This window comes from Haliotis rufescens, unplaced genomic scaffold, assembly GCF_023055435.1.
Source record: "Haliotis rufescens isolate VD_foot unplaced genomic scaffold, xgHalRufe1.0.p SCAF_55, whole genome shotgun sequence".
Classification (NCBI taxonomy): Eukaryota; Metazoa; Mollusca; class Gastropoda; order Lepetellida; family Haliotidae; genus Haliotis; species Haliotis rufescens.
This window is the reverse complement of record NW_025964279.1, coordinates 1,315,392-1,334,784: the sequence shown is the minus strand read 5'-3', so window position 1 is coordinate 1,334,784 and position 19,393 is coordinate 1,315,392. Positions and strand designations below refer to the sequence as shown.

The following is a 19,393-nucleotide window of genomic DNA, read 5'->3' as shown; positions in this document are numbered from 1 at the left end:
ACAGTGTAATGTGACACCTAGACAGAGCTAATGTGACACCTAGACGGTTTAATGTGACACCTAGACAGAGCTAATGTGACACCTAGATGGTTTAATGTGACACCTAGACAGTGTAATGTGATACCTAGACGGTTTAATGTGACACCTAGACAGAGCTAATGTGACACCTAGACGGTTTAATGTGACACCTAGACAGTGTAATGTGACACCTAGATGGTTTAATGTGACACCTAGATTGTGTAATGTGACACCTAGACCGTGTAATGTGACACCTTGACAGTGTGATGTGACACCTAGACAGTGTAATGTGACACCTGGACTGTGTAATGTGACATCTAGACTGTGTAATGTGACACCTAAACAGTGTAATGTGACCCTCCTAGACAGAGTAATGTGACACCTAGACTGTGTAATGTGACACCTAGACAGTGTAATGTGACACCTGGACTGTGTAATGTGACACCTAGACTGTGTAATGTGACACCTAAACAGTGTAATGTGACCCTCCTAGACAGAGTAATGTGACACCTAGACTGTGTAATGTGACCCACCTAGACTGTGTAATGTGACACCTAGACTGTGTAATGTGACACCTAGACTGTGTAATGTGACACCTAGACAGTGTAATGTGACACCTGGACTGTGTAATGTGACACCTAGACTGTGTAATGTGACACCTAGACTGTGTAATGTGACCCACCTAGTTAGTGTAATGTGACACCTGGACTGTGTAATGTGACACCTAGACTGTGTAATGTGACCCACCTAGACTGTGTAATGTGACCCTCCTAGACTGTGTAATGTGACACCTAGACAGTGTAATGTGACACCTAGACAGTGTAATGTGACACCTTGACAGTGTAACGTGACACCCAGACTATGTAACATGACCCACCTAGATAGGGCAGGTGCTCCTTGTAGTAATATGTCCCGGGGCTCTGCTCTATGTACTGCAGGTCAACCTTCCCTTGATAGCCCACTCTGTGGGTACTCACTTCACCGCTTGGCCACTTCACCTTGACCATGTTGCGTGTGGAGGGGGTGGAGACGCTGTTGATGAGGGTGATGATATCTCCAACATTCCCGGGCCCTCCTGTCAACAAACTCTCACAATGATCACCCAGACAGCACTGAGGTCCCAACACAGCAACACTTATGTTGTGTGTTGCAGGAGATGTGTTCATGTACAGAAGGAGGAGGATTTTTTCTATTTCCCGCTATACAATCTCAATTATGATGATTGCTACAATAAAAGAAACCTGTCTGCCAGTTATGGCCCAATGAGGCTAGTAAATATTGTTCTTACTGCTGAAGGCGCTAGCCACTTAAGACGGACAGTCTGAACTCAGAAAATAATGTGATGAACCTGTACGTACTCAGCCAAAATAGCAGCAGCCCCAGATATTCAGAGCAGTATGTCTTGTAACATTTTTAACTTAAAGTTCGAACATGCGTTTGATACAAAGAAACTCTATAAGCGCTACATTCCCCTATCGGCTACATAATCACAGTTGGTAGGTTTTGTCTTAATATGTGCTACACAGAACAGTGTAGAACAAAGAAGAAAACAGTTTTGCAGCACTTGTAAACGGTTATTTGACTGCATGTAATCCGATTATGAACCAGTAACATTAACTATTATACTCCCGACTAGCGGTGTCACGATAAATCGAAATATCGATATATCGCTATTGGTAAGCCCTTAAAGTCAATTAATCCATTGTTAAATCAGTTTCCGATCAATAGTATCGATTTCAATTAGGAATATCGATAGTTTCGATTGTTTTACAGTTTCAAAAAAATACATGCAATGCTGTTCAAATTTGTTTTTCATTTGATCATGAGTGGTAGTAATTTACACATGGTAATGTCGAAATTTCTTTTTCTTAAATTATTAGGGTAAAGAAAAAACAAATCAGTCATATCTCAAACTTTTCTTTTTATTTGTTGTTATGGTTATCACATTTAAAGGAAACTTCAGTTCCAAGGTTTAATTCAACTCTAAAATCCATCTAAAACGATACACTGAAAACTATCGATATTTATCGCAATAGTTGCTTGCAATATCAATAGTTATCACAATAGTTTCTTTCAATATCAATAGTTATCACAATAGTTTCTTTCAATATCAATAGTTATCGCAATAGTGATTTCCAGACCAATAGTCACCCCTACTCCCGACTATATTTTTCTTGCTTCCAGCGTGGGGATCAGTCTAGGATGGCGCTGTCCACGTATCTACGGTTATGCATAAATATTCACATACCGTCTAGGTTGGCACTGTTCCAGTCTGCACCTCGCTTGACCTGCGACCCAGGGAACATTCCCATAGCCCGGATCTTCAGACTCGCAGAACGCTTCTTGACCTTCACACTGTCCACAGCAAGACATTGATGAACAATTATCCCACAACAATATGGTAAACAATTAATTAATTATTATGTGTACTTTCCGAAGAAGATGATCCATGTTTTACAGACACAGTAAAACCATGTTAGTCTGGAACCTCACAATCTGATCGTATATTGTTAAGTACATCTATGGGCATATATAAAATTTGTCTGCTGTTTAATGGCACACTAAGCAATACTCCAGCTATATGACGGTGGGCTGTAAATAATCCAGTCTGGACCAGACAATCAAGTGATTTGAGCATCGATCTACACAATTGGGATAGGATGACAAGCATCAACAGAGTCTGCAAATCTGATCGCTTTAGTTGTGCTTTCAACAAGCATGGGTTGCTGAAGACCAATTCTAACCTGGATCTTGACTAATGGTGCAGAAACAGGTGTGGACAAATTGGCCCTTTGAACGGTCCTGTCTTGACTGTCACATTTCACTGTGAACAGTTACTTATCAAAGGGGGACAGGGGTGGCCCAGTCGTCTAGGGCGCAGCAATTCTCTGTGCAGAGTTGCGTCCCTTGTCACGCCAGAAACCTATGATTGTGGGTTCGAATCCTGGTTCGCCCCGATTTTGTTTCTAGGTTTGTCAGCACCATACCCGTGCTCATGGATTTCACCGAAGTGGTAAACGTCTGAGACCTGCATCACTTCGGGCTTTCCTCCCACATTAAGCTGACACGCTGTGATGTAATTGGAATAATGTTACAAACGGCGTTAAACCGAACTCACTCACTCACTCACTCACTCACTCACTACTTATCAAAGAGGTAGGTCCTTGGTCAACTGAAAGCAACATACCCTTCAGAGGTGGGCGTATCATATCTCAGGAACTCGTGAGCGAGGTCATGTTTGTCAGTGACGTAGCACAATGAGCACAGGTTGCATCGCTTGCACTTGGCACACGTCCACCGCATCCCAGAAATACCCTGAGACTCACACCCATCACAGCAGACATCAGGGTGGCGGACTCCTGAAATACACCAACCAACACAAGATGACGAATATACATACACGATAGACATGCATACACGAAACATCACGTGGCAAACACCTGCATGTGCGTACCCCAAACAGCCTCCTCATCCTCATCAAGTGCAGATGGCTCAAGTGTCAGCATTTGCAGGACGAGGAAGGGTCATCGGGTTCAACATTTCTCAGATAACTATGCTTACACTTGTTGATATGGACCCTGTTGTGGACTAGATGTCAATTACACTTTCTTCTTAGTATAACATGTATTTTTAAAGCTTTCTTGTCTGACCTGTTACCAACACATGACAATAAAGAGAACACTGTATCTCCAAATAAGGTAAGTGTTTAGTCATTTTTCAATTCTCAGCCATACCTTATTTTCGATCCATCAGTCTGAATAGCCCCATTGCTCAACACTTCCATGACTTCAAGGAGTGGAACAATAAATATTCGAAGCATTGGTTTTTAGGAATTTCAATGTTCTCAGGGAGCATCCATGGACTGATAAAATGGAAAGCATTCTGAACAATATTTGGACAATGAAGCTGTGATTGTAGACATCATGTATACCTTCACTTTGAACATTACAGGATGAGTGATAGCTTCTAGTCTGGGTTTTCTTGATTTTCAGAATGTTGCATGTCTCTTTTGCAATATTACTCAAGTAAAAAAACCTTGTTCTTCTATCGGATTGCAAGCAGTTGAGATTGCCATGCCTTCATACAATATTCGCTTTTACTGAAGCCTGCACATTTAAGTGGGATATAAACAATGTATGTCTTCATAATCTCTGTTTCAGACAGGATCACATAAATATTGTTGAAACTTATTGTATAGTCTGTGAGGTTTAACTGGGACATGCTGCAACAATGTTTGAAACCACATGAGTGCAGAACCTTGCATTAAAATGGCCATTAAAATAAAATAAAGCATATATGCGTTCAATTTGACAGTTGCGAATTCGTTTGGGTTACGATATTACAAACACCCTTGTACTGCCCATGCTTGGAACTTTGTTAACCACATGGCTGCATGAAGTCTGACTCTAAAATACTCTACTTTGTTGTTCGGGGGCTTCATATTGGCAGTGAAAGTGGAAGGAGAACAAAAGTCATCTCAACCATGTGTGTCGTTTGTTTTTTGTTTGAGACGAATCAAGAAGATCTTCTTTCTTCGACACCATCTTGTATTCATCCCCAAGGGAAGTCACTCTCATCGGTACATCAACATCATCAATAAAGGCCAATGAGATTATCACCCCTTGACCGTTCCCCGACATAATGGCATTCTTACTTATTTTTGTTTCCCATCTCTCTGAACCGGTTCTTTGGCATGGAGAACTTTCCTCAATTTCTGGGTTGGAACTATCTTTCTTGTTGCAAGAGATGCATTCCAGCCTGCTATATAAAATCGATTTTCCTTTCATGAGGTGAGGGGCGGTCGGGTAGCCTAGTGGTTAAAGCGTTCACTTGTTACGCGAAGACGGGCCCGATTCCCGACATGGGTACAATGTGTGAAGTCCATTTCTGGTGTGCCCTGCTGTGATATTGCTGGAATATTGCTAAAAGCGTGTAAAACCATACTCACTCACTCATGGGGTTGATGTTTGGTGTCAAAGGGAAAAAATTCAGCTTGGTAAGTAGACTGTGGTCCTGTCTCGCTAAAAACTCAGAACAGTGGAACCTATATTCTTGGTAATTTCAAATGGAGTTACGCCCTTTTTATAAACCCCTTTGGGATCCAAATGCACTTTTTAACTGCGATTCTACTTTATCAAAGGTAATTTTTTGTGTTCAGAAAACAATATCAGACTCGTATCCTGTCCTAAGTGCTTGTTGTGAGGCAAATGAGCGCATGACAACCAGTTTTAAATAATTTGTGTGCTATGTGCTTGTCCGAACGCAAGTTGTGACGTCATTCGACCTTGTAGCAAGGGAGATAACTTGCAATTTCTAAGCTCCTTCACAGTGCGTGAATGAGCTATCCCTGTGAAGAGACTGAGTTTGCCTATAGAATTCGGGTCAATGCAAACGATGTGGGGAACTTACTTCAATACACTGCCAAGGCTCGCTAAATACATTCTTTATTCCTAATGCAGGATATTTACCAAACACACTCGCGTGATAACCTCTATTGATCAAAACTTTAACGTCACAATATATTTTGTTATAATCGCAAGTAATATGCAGAAGACATTACGTATATTTTAGGATTCATCAATCTAAAGCCAAGCAGTTAGTAGCAGTAAGGCCGCCTTTACTTGTTTTAGTGTTTCTCTCCTCCAGGTATTTTTTTTCCAGAGGGGGGCGGTGGGCCGCAAAAGGGAAAAAAGGGTTTCTCACAGCAGAATACCTATTCAAGGCTTTGACGATCTATACCAAATATTCGACAATTCAAAAATATGTCTCGTCCACTATTGAGACTCAGAGCAAGCTGAACCCGAAAACCGAAATTTATACACATTGTGGAAACGATCTAAAAGTGGAAAACACATGAAGATAAAAAAAGAAGGTATCAAAGTCATATTGTAGTTGAAAAACATTCTTATCACTGACCTATTTTAAGCTATGAAACATAACACATATTCGAAACAGTTCTGTAATCCCGTTAATTTGAAACAAATCTGTATCTTCTGGCATGCAGTCTCGGGCAAAATGGAACGGATACTGTATTGTAAATTAATGAACAAGGGGAAAACATTCTACATAGGTTGAGATCTAGATATGTTAAATATGTTTTGATTTATTAAATAAGAATGACAGGTGGACCTGATCTACTTTATTTAAATTTTACAACAAAGAATTGCAATATATTCCTTCCTTAGTGGATAAGATATCATAGTTGAAAAACATTCTTATCACTGACCTATTTTAAGTAAGATAACACATATTCGTAACAGCTGTAATCCCGTTAATTTGAAACAAATCTGTATCTTCTGACATGCAGTCTCGGGCAAAATGGAACCGGATACTGTATTGTAAATTAATGAACAAGGGAAAAAAATTCTACATAGGTTGAGATCTAGATATGTTAAATATGTTTGGATTTATTAAATAAGAATGACAGGTGGAGCTGATCTACTTTATTCAAATTTTACAACAAAGAATTGCAAAATATTCTTTCCTTAGTGGATAAGATATCATAGTTTAAAAGCATTCGTAAAATATATTACCACAATATAAACATGGATTTTATATACATTATTTGTTTTGGCTTTTCACAGCTGAACGAAAATAGGACAGTCAACTAATATTAGTAAAAACTTCATCCGACTTATATCCCATAAATTCCAGAACTGTTTATCATTATAAGCCTTGATTAAACTGAGGTTTCTGCAAAAAATATATGAATCAGAAGGTCTTGAATCTTCATGAAATAAGACGCCCGCACTGGTGATTATTTCTAACTGTGGTAACTGCCTTGTTTCGTATATATACTTATGTGAAGTATGAGATGACAAAATATACGTACGAATAGATGGAATGACTGTAAATGATGGTAGTTGTCAGGATGTTTTCAAAAGTAGTAGTAACGAATTTCTAATTTAAACGACCAAGGTTGCACCAACCCCGAATATAGGAACTATAGTGGAGGCTAATCTAAAATCGCAACGCAGAAATAAAGTACCAAGGAGTTGCTTCCATTCCAAGTTTCAGCAGTTGACTTTAAGAACGCATACTGCCATTTATATATACGAACGTAGTTTCCAAACCATTAGGGCGGTCGGGTAGCCTAGTGGTTAAAGCGTTCGCTCGTCACGCCGAAGACCCGGGTTCGATTCCCGACATGGGTACAATGTGTGAAGCCCATTTCTGGTGTCCCCCGCCGTGATATTGCTGGAATATTGCTAAAAGCGGCGTAAAATCATACTCACTCACTCGCTCACTCCAAACCATTATGAAACTTCACGTTTTTCAAGAATCGGCATACAAATACAGATGGACGGCGGATAATTCAGAATAAACAAAATAACTTTTTTTCTTTCGGCGGGAGGGAAATTTACAGGCGGCGGGAGATGTGAAACAAAAAAAATAAGTAAAGACCCCCTAACTCACACGCAGCGCAGCGCAGCGCAGCGCAGCGCAGCGCAGGGACGACTTGGCATAATATAAACAACTGCAACAGGCTAATTTGCATATCACGTGGCCAGACTTTCCTGTTGTTTATACATCAAAGTGACCGTATCCCCAGCTCTTCACAGGGCTTCGATGACAGCACGTGAAGCCGTACAACCAATGCGAACAAAGGATTAATACGCAAATGGAAATAGTTGTTCACGTTTTAGGATATTTTCTATAAGAAAGTTAACCATTTCATGACACGTGTTTGTTTTATTGTGTAGACTTTTCAAAAATGATACGGATGAAAAACGTTTGTAATTTGTTGAAAGGACTGTGTAAGATGTGACATTTACAATCCCCACATTTCGCTGGCCTGTGGCAGAGGTACTAGGTTGATATAAAGTATCATCAAGTGGTGTCAATTACATAAGAGTGAGTGAGTGAGTGAAGTGGGTTTAACGCCGCTTTTAACAGTATTCCAGTTATATCACGGCGTGTCAGCTTAATGTGGGAGGAAAGCCCGAAGTGATGCAGGTCTCAGACGTTTACCACTTCGGTGAAACCCACGAGCACGGGTATGGTGCTGACAAACCTAGAAACATAATCGGGGCGAACCGGGATTCGAACCCACAATCATAGGTTTCTGGCGTGGTTTACAGTTACAAAAAAAGATATATGCCTTGGAACACGTTTGTGATGTAACGGGTATGAAAGTTAATTTGAGTAAAACAAAGATAATGGTTTTTCGTAATGGAGGCCCTTTGCGTGCATATGACAAGTGGTATTTTATGGGAAAACAGATTGATGTATCGTCATATAGATATCTATATTTTTACGCCCAAACTCGTTTGGAGTAAGGCACATCTTTCACTTACCGCCCAAGCACAAAAGGCTTTATTGGCTATTTATACATATTCCAGGAAATTTGGAAATTTATCATGTAAAGATTTGTTTAAAATATTTGATGCTACAGTTGTACCCATTCTTTGTTGTGCTGTAGAGATATGGGGTGTGAATTACTGTGGGAGAGTTGAAAGTGTACAGATAAAGTTATGTAAAAGGATACTTAAACTTGGTAAAAGTACTACAAATAATATGGTTCTAGGGGAATGTGGAAGAATTCCTCTCCAGTATATTTATATGACAAGAGCAGTTAAATATTGGACTAAACTTATTAATTTAAATGACAATAGATTACCATTTCAATGTTATAGCATGATGTTATCACAGGATGAGAGTGGAAGAGTAAATTGGGTCACACATATAAAACATATTCTGTTTCAATTTGGATTTGGATTTGTTTGGGTTGCACAGGATGTGGGTCATATTGATACATTTATTTCAACATTCAAGCAGAGATTGTTTGATAAACTCCATCAAAAATGGGTTGCAGAACTAGGTAGTTCTTCAAAGACATATTATTATAGGCAGTTTAAGTCATTACTCAATGTTGAATTGTATCTATCCTATAATCTACCTTTATCTATCAGGACAGCCATGTCAAGATTTAGAAACGGGACGTTATAATAATATTGAATACTTAATGCGATTGTGCCCTTTTTGTCTCAAGGAAGGTATTTCTATTGAAGATGAACATCATGTATTACTTGTGTGTAAACAGTATGATACCTTAAGAAGTATGTACATTGTTAAGCACTTTAGATCAGCCTCATTACAGGCGTTTATAAGTGTTATGTCATGAGATAATTATAATGTTATTCATGATACTTGTCAGTATTTACATAAAGTTTATACATACAGAATTACATTCTTAAAGGAAGAGTGATATTTATAGTTCATTTAAACATAATGTTCAATGTTAAACAACTGTTGTCAACATTTGAAACATGTACCGTATTCTGTCATCATATAATTATGTTAGTCATGATACCTGTCAGTATTTACATAACGTATTTGCACTCTTAAAGGATGAGTGATATTTATAGTTCACTCAAACATACTGTTTATAAGGTTAAACAACTGTTGGCAATATTTGAAACATGGATCACATTTTCTTGCAAAAGTATTAGGTCATCAGATAATTATGTTATTCATGATACTTGTCAGTATTTACATAAAGTTTATAAACACGGAACTGCACTCATATATGATGAGTGATATTTATAGTTCAATGAAACATAATGTCTCAATGTTAAACAACTGTTGTCAACATTTGAAACATGTACCACACTTTCTTGCATATTATTGTACATCTGCATTTATATTAGCGCAAGCGCAGTACATGTTAATAAAATCAAGCCTGTATTATGGGCCTTTGGCCTTTATACTGTAATAAAGAATCTGAATCTGAATCCAAGGAACGCAACTCTGCACAGCGAATCGCGGCGCCTTAGCCGACTGGGCCACCCGTGACCCCCCCCCCCCCCCCCCCCCCCCCCCCCCCCCCCCAATTACATAAGACCAACGTATGACATCACATTATCGAGGTGTAAGACAAATATGCCTTCACACATCCAACGTGACATATATAACAACGACTCTGAAGGTCAGAAGTGCAGCCATGATAGTAAACGTGGACTCCTTGCCAACACTTCAACACTGGGTAGCTATTATCTGGCCTGTCAACAATGGCAGTGCACAATGTATACAATGTTCGCACACTGCATGGTATATAACATCTGATATGTCACACATACGAGATACATACGAGATGGAAGACGAGTGAGTAAGTTAAAATTTAAGGTCACATCGGCAATATTTCAGCCCTATCGTGACGAGAACTGAGACAAAATACATAGATTTAGATGGAATAAAAACTGTCAGCGAAGGACAGTAGAATAACTTGAGTATCACAGTTTCGATTTTAGAACTAGTTGAGAACATTTAAAAGAATACATTTTCAATCAACAATTCAATATAAAAAAGGGCTATAGATCACCAACAACCAAAGTTAGGCCACCTTACTGGGGACCGTGGGGACTTACAATACTTCTGCTTCCTACACGGCTCCCCAGAAGGATTTACACCATCCCTTCAGCTGCTGGTGATGGTACGCAATTAAGCCAACAGTTAAAATTTACAAATATACTACGTTTAAAACTGAGGTATGAATAAATGTTCTTTGAATTATGTGGTTTTATATATCCTCTCAAGGGGCGATGGAAGACGAAAAAGTGATTATGTTGTTCGTGCTGTTTTCATCTTCATCTGCATAAGATGACAATAATAATTTTACAAACTATGATTTAATCATCAACATAAAAAAACTGAAGACAACGATACGAAATCATTGACATTGTTCAGCACACTAATACAACACAAAACCCGCCCACTCTTTTATCAGCTAATCAGGAAACAGTACTCTGCTAGTAGGCGTGGTCAAATGTATTTTAGGTTTACGGAAACAAAAGGAAAATTGTTTGCTTGTCACAATCCACATAATCATTTTCAATTATATGTACATGGACATTGTTGTGTAAGTGATTAATTCTCAATCACCAACAACCCTTATTTTCTGTAAGAGGGGCACGGTGGCGTTAAACCCGATTCACTCGTTCATTATTTGCTTTAACAACATTATGAAACAGAAATCCCATGTAGAGTGAGTGCGTGTTGTTAAACGTCTCAATCCATGTTCCATTAACATCACGGCGGTCTTTGAGGTCAGGTGAAATTGGGTTTAACGTCGCGTCCAAGATTTTTGCACTTATATAGCGACGTGTGTGTGTGTGTGTGTGTGTGTGTGTGTGTGTGTGTGTGTGCTAGTCCGGATTGATGCCGATTTATAATGCTAGCCCACTGAGATACCATGCCGCAGTTTAACATGAATACCCCACTCAGACACAGACTCCGAGCCGACGAGTATACTTACTCCGAGCCGACCAGTCCTTGTTTTAGACCCTTAATGCCGAGCGCCAGACAGGGTAACAACAAGTACCATCTTTTAACGTCTTTTGGTGTGACGCGGCCGGGGATCGAACCCCGAACCTTCCGCTCTCAGGGCGGACGCTCTACCACTAGACCACGGAGGCGGTCCGGCGGTCTTTGAAACATCCAGTACGCTAACCACTGACTTAGTGGTTGACAGCATGTGCAACGACCATCGACTACGATATCACGCAACCAACCACGTCAACATTGTTCCAACCCGATCCTCAATACGCCACCTCGGAATAGTTGTACCATATAAACTGCCTTGCAGAAGAAATTTACACACTTGAAAATTGGATTTGAACAACAAATTACAAACGTACGTTATCAAAACATATAAGCTGAAAGAAGTTGCCGAAACACTGCAAACGTTCGCCCCAAAACACAACTAAGATATCGCCGTCGACGAACCATTTTTTGTATGTTTCATTTTTAGCCATCATCAATTGCGTACATCGATGCTCATGATATCAATCACTGGACTTTCTGGTCCAGACTCGATTATTTACAGATATAGCTGGAATACTACCGAGAGCGGCATTAAAGGACAAACAAACAAACCTTTCTTTTTCCCGGCAATTGGTATAGCTCAAAATCACTGTGTGGTACTAGGCAAGGCCACCTCTAGCATTTTGGGTGCGGGTTTCCAAGAGGCCTACGGTACTTTATCGTACTTTTATGTCAGAATGATGAGACCTGATTGGTTTCCGTGATCTTGATAAAATAGGAGGGAAATAAATATCTCAGTGGGAGAATAAATCAATAAAACCCCGCCACGAACAAGACAGGCTGCACTTTGATTTCGGAGAGGGAGAATAAAGAAAGCCGTTTTTTTCCGAGTCAATGAAAGTCACGTGACATAGCACAAGTTAACCTCAGGTCAATCGTGAGTAACGCTCTAGGGGATTTCAAAGCATTGTGACCGCCTCCGTGGTCTAGTGGTAGAGCGTCCGCCCGGAGAGCGGAAGGTCCGGGGTTCGATCCCCGGCCGCTTCATACCAAAAGACGTTGAAAGATGGTACTTGTTGGTACCCTGTCTGGCGCTCGGCATTAAGGGGCTAAAACAAGGACTGGTCGGCTCGGAGTCAGTATACTGTGTCTGGGTGGGGTATTCATGTTAAACTGCCGCATGGTATCTCAGGGTTCTAGCACTATAAATCGGCATCAGCCCGGACTAGTACAAGCAGCCACACACACACATGTTCATGCACGTCGCTATATAAGTGCAATAATCTTGGACGCGACGTTAAACCACCAAAGCATTATCTGGAAAATATACTAGCCACATAAAGAAACTGTGCACGGAGAAAATATAGATATAAGGGCACACCGTCCACATATGAAATATAGGTTTGAACACAGCAATTATTGGAGACATTCAAACGCTCATGCACGTGCCATGCGATATGACGTCATTGATGGGGGCCTATGGACGTGCAATGTGTTACTGAACGTGCATCATGTGCAACTCAAAATTCGCTGTCACTTTGGAAAGTATGATCTGTGGTCATTCAAAAAGTCAAAACTTCTCAGGCGCAGACACAAGCATATCACAAGCAAATCATGCCAAGATTGACAGCTGCACAGCGTCATGAAGCCATTGTGATGATCCGAGCGGGAATGAGGCAACAACAGGTGGCAACACATTTCCAATCCATCGTAACACGATATCGGCATTGGTGAGGCGTTATCAGAACACAAATGACGTTGCCGACCACCCACGTTCAGGACGTCCCCGAGTAACGACGCAAAGACAGGACAGATGGATTCGAGTTACACATCTCCGACACAGGTTCCAAACGGCAGTAAGGACGTCCCAGACAATTCCTGGACTGCGCCGTATCCATCCCAACACTGTCAGGAATCGTTTACGTCAGTACGGGATTCGACCACGACGCCCTGCCATACGTCCCATCCTGACACACCGTCATCGCGTCAACCGTCTAAGATGGTGTCGAAATCATGTTCGCCAACCTCGAATATGGTGGAGAAATGTTGTCTTTACAGATGAATCGAGGTTCAACATTTCCCACAGTGACGGGCGCCAACGTGTCTACCGGCGTTTGGGAGAACGTTATGCACGCAACTGTATTGTGAAGAGGAATCGTTTTGGAGGTGGCTCTGTGATGATTTAGGGTGGGATAACAGCACGGCACCGAACCCCTTTTGTGGTTGTTCAGGGCAATCTCACCGGTGTTGGCTACAGAGATCAGATTCTGAGGCCTGTGGTCATTCCTTTCCTGCAACGTCATGGCCCGGGATTGACATTTCAACAGGACAACGCTCGTCCTCACACGGCTAGGGTCGCAATGGATTTCCTTCACCATAACAATGTCATGTTACTGCCATGGCCTGCAAATTCTCCAGATCTCTCCCCAATAGAGCATGTGTGGGATGAAATGGAGCGCCGTCTGCGTCGTCTTCCACATCCTCCAGATAACGTCCGTGACTTGGCACAGGATTTGAGGATATGGCAGGCCATTCCCCAGGCCTTCCATGCCCATTTGGTGGACTCCATGCGTCGCCGATGCACTGCTGTGATTCACGCACAGGGTGGTCATACCCGTTATTGACTTTGTGACTTTGTCGTTTGACCCCCTACTCCATTTTGATCTTCTGACGTCATCGTAACAGATGTTGTTCAGGTCCCGTTGACATATTCTTATGGTCCGATCATTCAGCTGCTACAGCGTCTGCATCATTTTGTTCTTGCTGTGTTGTATTTCAATTCAGAATATATTTTCTCCGTGCACAGTTTCTTTATGTGGCTAGTATAGATTAAAAGCGTCTCGTGCCACATGGGAGTAAATAAGAACTTGTTTAAATTTCCACTCTACATAATTTGAGTAATCAGGTGCAGAACATACAATTGTGAGCCTTTTGTACTCCCATATCTTCTACGTTTATTACACAATCTGTCAGGCAAAAAGAATATATTGTTTCATGTATTGTTTCATTTTAGGTCACCAGCCAACATTGGCATATACATTATTTTGTGTGTGTGTGAAATACACACAACCGTCCTACAATGTGTGAAGACCCCCGACCCAATTTCTGGCTTCCCCCGCCGTTATATTGCTGGACTCTTGCCAAACGCATCTTCCCGAAGCAAGAGAGTTAACTGACTATAAAAGTCCAGTTTCCACCCTTGCCGAACTCGGCTGGTATTATGGAGTTACATTTTGGCTGGACTAACGAGTCTATGCATAGAACAATTAAAATCGCGAACCGAAATCGAAATCCGGTTCGTAAACTGTCATGCAGAGTTCGGTCGATTGCAGGAATTGCGAAGCATGTCCACCGCCAACTCGTTGTCAACAGATATTTTCCAAATCTTTTCAAGTTTTTAATATCAAGGTGCTCACCTGATTTGATGCACTTCCCGGTTTATCATGATATAGATCTTGATTGTCGATCAGATCGTCTTGTCTTTTGTTTGAAACAAATGCAAGTGACACGAGAGGTGGAATCTGATTGGTTCATAGGAGAGGCATAGAAGGGACATAACTCGTAATAGCCACTGGTGGCGCTACAATCGAGTCCAGGAATTCCAGCCCAGTTCGACAGGGATGGAAACTGGACTTTTAAAGTCAGTTAACTCTCTTGCCTCGGGAAGATGGCCAAACGCGGCGTAAAACCACACTCACTAACATATAACCGTCTGATCAAATGCACTCATAAGTTGGGGCAATTCTGCTGGAAGTTACTGTTGAGAAGGACGAAGACGGTCCTGTCACTTTTAAAACGAAGTAATTGTAGCGAAAGGGTATTTATCATAAGTGAGTGAGTGTGGTTTTACACAGCTTTTAGCAATATTCAAACAATACGACGGAGGAGACACCAGAAACGGGCTTCCCACATTGTACCCATGTGGGAAAACGAACCCATGTTTTCGACGTGACCAACGAACACTTTAAACAGCAGGCTACCCCAACGCCCCTATCATAAGTGAGATAATACATTGGATAATCAACAAGGCTGCCAACACGTAATCTTACCAATTGTAGCGTTATCGAAAATCCTGAGGTCGTGTTTGCCGAACTTTCCTATTCGGCACATGCATCTGTCGCCGCTGTCCCAGAGAACCTCGCACGTGCCCTCGCCGCCCACGCTGGCCACCGTGCCCACGTGACCTTCACCTCCATCACGGTCTTCACTCGACCAATCAGGGCCTCGCAAGACGCGGAGGCCTACTGACATATTCTTAGGTCAGTGGGTCAAGGTCAGAAGGAATATTCTGCAATCATACAAATAACTAGAGTTGTTTGTCCTTCCCAAAATGGAGGCAGAACCCTTCACTAATATTTCTTCAAAGCCCCAATATCATAACCTATCAGCAGTCCAAAACATTGAATTTATTTCAGCCCTTGATATGACCTTAATCGAGACAAGTAAAGTTGTAAATGTAACAGTGTCTGGCAATAAATGCTACACTCTCTTTTCACAATAACATGAATACCGATCTGGCCATGTTATGTTAGAAGGGAGAAACCGGCATTGCTGCCTTACCACAAAGAGGCAGGATGTCTTACCACCAAGGGGTGTGGATGTCTTACCAACAAGGGGTGTGGATGTCTTACCACCAAGGGGTGTGGATGTCTTACAACCAGGGGGCGTGGATGTCTTACTACCAAGAGGCAGGATGTCTTACTACCAAGGGGTGTGGATGTCTTACTACCAAGGGGCGTGGGTGTCTTGCAACCAAGGGGCGTGGATGTCTTACAACCAAGGGGCGTGGGTGTCTTACAACCAAGGGGCGTGGATGTCTACCAAGCAAGGGGCGTGGATGTCTTACAACCAGGGGGCGTGGATGTCTTACTACCAAGGGGTGTGGATGTCTTACAACCAGGGGGCGTGGATGTCTTACTACCAAGAGGCAGGATGTCTTACTACCAAGGGGTGTGGATGTCTTACTACCAAGGGGCGTGGATGTCTTACAACCAAGGGGCGTGGATGTCTTACGGCCAAGAAGCAGGATGTCTTACTACCAAGGGGCGTGGATGTCTTACAACCAAGGGGCGTGGATGTCTTACAACCAAGGGGCGTGGATGTCTTACAACCAGGGGGCGTGGATGTCTTACAACCAAGGGGCGTGGATGTCTTACAACCAAGGGGCGTGGATGTCTTTCAACTAGGGGGCGTGGATGTCGTACTACCAAGGGGCGTGGCTGTCTCAACACCAAGGGGCGTGGATGTCTTACAACCAAGGGGCGTGGATGTCTTTCAACTAGGGGGCGTGGATGTCGTACTACCAAGGGGCGTGGCTGTCTCAACACCAAGGGGCGTGGATGTCTTACAACCAAGGGGCGTGGATGTCTAACAACCAAGAGGGGTGGATGTCTTACTACTAACAGTCAGTATGTCTCAACACCATGGACATTGGGTGTCTTTCTACCAAGGGGTGTGCATGTCTCAAAACCAAGAGCATGGTTGTCCCTCTTAGTCGTTGAAGGGACCGGTGCCCAGTAAAATGGTAGAGGTCTGCGATCTGCGGCACCATGGGTTTTCCTCCGAGGCGCGCTAACACAATGACGCTGTAGAGAAAGGCCACCCGGCCTCGGCTCCCCATAAGGACACAATGTAAACCCCCTGCCATGAACTCGCTTGACTGGTCACAACGATCGATCTGTTGTTGAGCATGGGTTGCTGAAGACCTATTCTACCCTGGGTCTCACCGACAAGAACGTGTTTCGTGTACAGTATAGCATTCAATAGGGACACTACTAACTTCGAATTAGAGCGTGACCTGGTCTACAAAATTTATATGTATTATAGCCGGGTTGGCTCTCTACCAAGGGGTACTTTGACACGTCCACAGCTAGGGTGTGCGGTGTGTAATACAATGAGGTATTCCTAAGAAGTTCATGATTAAAACTACACACGACTGTGTTCAAACAATTTTCTTTTTTTGATCGGCACTCTCTTAATTTGAATATATTCCTTAAGATAAATTGTTAGAGTTAATATTATTCCTATAACTGTATTCTAGTCGGAAATATTTATCTGTGCATGAAAAAAAACTGAAATGTAGAATACAATACAAGTGACGACATAATGCAGACAGCAGCATATTACGGAGTGTGGCGTTAAACAACCAAAACAAACATGCTTGAAAACGGTAGTAGCATCTGTACTGTAACATCACATTGGAAGACAAAAGGGACTTACATTCACGTATTCTGTCTTAATTTATACAGCTTTTAAAATGCCAATTAAATATATTTCTTTATTTCTTTGTTCATTCCGGGCAGGGGGTGCGAAGCGGGTCCGACGTGATATATATTGAAAGTTGATAAATAAATAAAATAAATAGATGTCATTTAACTGTAACAACACAGCTTCCTGCTTTCTGAAACAGTGGGTACATACATCATGACAGAAGGTATGTCCGGTCGTTCAAACGACCAGCAGTGAACGGATACAAGGCCTTACATCAAACTGAGATACCACTAGCTATTCAAAAACTCAACTGTAATTTTATCTAAAATTTAAATACCAGTAAATAACTTTCTAAATAGCACAAAAAGCAAAACTGTCCCAGAGAAGATAGGATTGAGTGAGTGAGTGAGTATAGTTTAACGCCGCTTTTAGCAATATTCCAGCAATATCACGGCGGGGAACACCAGAAATGGGCTTCACACATTGTACCCATGTCGGGAATCGAACCCGGGTCTTCGGCGTGACGAGCGAACGCTTTAACCACTAGGCTACCCGACCGCCCCCAGCACCATAGGATTGGCACAATATCACAGTATATGGCACTCTAATCAAATGTGGAATTACTGTTGAGTGTTATTTTGCCACATATGAAACTAATTATACTGATAGCAGTATCATTGTGACACACTAACACACTTTGCCTGAAATTGTCCCTACGTTGGATTTATTTGTCTTCCACTATATTTGTCAACATATATATTGTATGTAGGAGCAGGTTTTCCGCTCATTGTGTATTTGTTGTGTATTCATTCCCAAACGGTGTAGGGGTGTTGTCCTTCATTCCCCCATGCGTTATTCCCTTGACACAGCGTACAAATGCGTCACAAAACATGTTATTCAGCTGAAATGTGAATAACGACAATTGAAAACATTAAAGGGAATATTGCTCCCCTAAATAGCGTTATAACGAGGTATGAAACATAAAATGATACGCAATATGTAAACATATGACAATGAAAAATGTACAGGCCCACCCAATATTACTTAATATTACCTCAACACTTATTGATCATAACATTTCATTCTGTGGTTTGCAGAACATAAGGTACGACCTCGTCGACAATTCTATTTTTAGGACAAAGGTACGCTATCGTCCTTATTATGCGTAACACTGCATTGGATAAACGTTGCAGTCATTTTAGTTCAACGACAATAATAAATCTTGCCCTTCACAACATACAGGAGTTCACCGTCGTTTTGTCGGGGTTTCGATTTCAGTGGTAGCGTCGCACAAAGACGAGGCTTTCCAAACCCTTTGTATTCGTTCTTCAGACCACCGAGACGATACAAACACGTGCCAATTGTTCTTGTTTCGACATCACATGTAATTTGTCAATCTGTGATCACCTGATTAATGGTAATATGTACTCACCTTGCTGCGAAATATGTCCACACAAGGAAGTGTAAGTGCCCTTGTCAGGGTTATTAATAACGGGTGGGTTTTCCCCACAACTTTCGTTTTACTATTTTGAGGTTGTGAAATAGGGTTTAACGCCACGTTCAATAATACTGCACTTATATGAACGCGCGCGCGCGCGCGCGTGTGTGTGTGTGCGTCCGTGCGCGCATTTATGCGAGTGCTTGAACTGAACTAATGCAGGTTTCATTGTGCTAGCCCACTGAGGTACCATGCTGCCGCAGTTTAACATGGATACCCCACAAAGACGCATTGTACAAACTCCGAGCCGACCAGTCCTTGTTTTTAATCCCCTTAATGCCGAGTGCCAGACAGGGAAACAACAAGTATCATCGTTTAACGTCTTTGGGTATCATCTTTTAAAGTGCATTTAAGGGCTGGTTATTAGTTATGGTGTCCTACGTTTGCACCTAAATTCCCAATCAT

The 19,393-nt window shown here is 41.8% G+C and overlaps 1 protein-coding gene across 3 annotated transcripts in view; it reads right to left on the bottom strand.

The window, feature by feature from the left end:
• LOC124144996 (E3 ubiquitin-protein ligase MIB2-like) overlaps positions 1–18,976 on the bottom strand; it is a 35,872-nt gene extending 16,896 nt beyond the window's left edge. Inside the window, exons 1-5 of one of the 3 annotated variants that reach the window (XM_046514630.2) lie at positions 18,923–18,976; positions 15,330–15,568; positions 3,206–3,377; positions 2,267–2,373; positions 896–1,093 (exon numbers count right to left, since the gene is read on the bottom strand). In XM_046514630.2, coding sequence (XP_046370586.2) covers positions 896–1,093; positions 2,267–2,373; positions 3,206–3,377; positions 15,330–15,531 — 679 coding nt within the window. In that variant the 5' untranslated portion in view covers positions 15,532–15,568; positions 18,923–18,976. Of the gene's footprint in view, positions 1–895; positions 1,094–2,266; positions 2,374–3,205; positions 3,378–15,329; positions 15,569–18,730 lie in introns of all 3 variants that reach the window. The other 2 variants (XM_046514631.2, XM_046514629.2) reach the window with 2 other exon arrangements.
• Between the last annotated feature and the right edge of the window lie 417 nt (positions 18,977–19,393).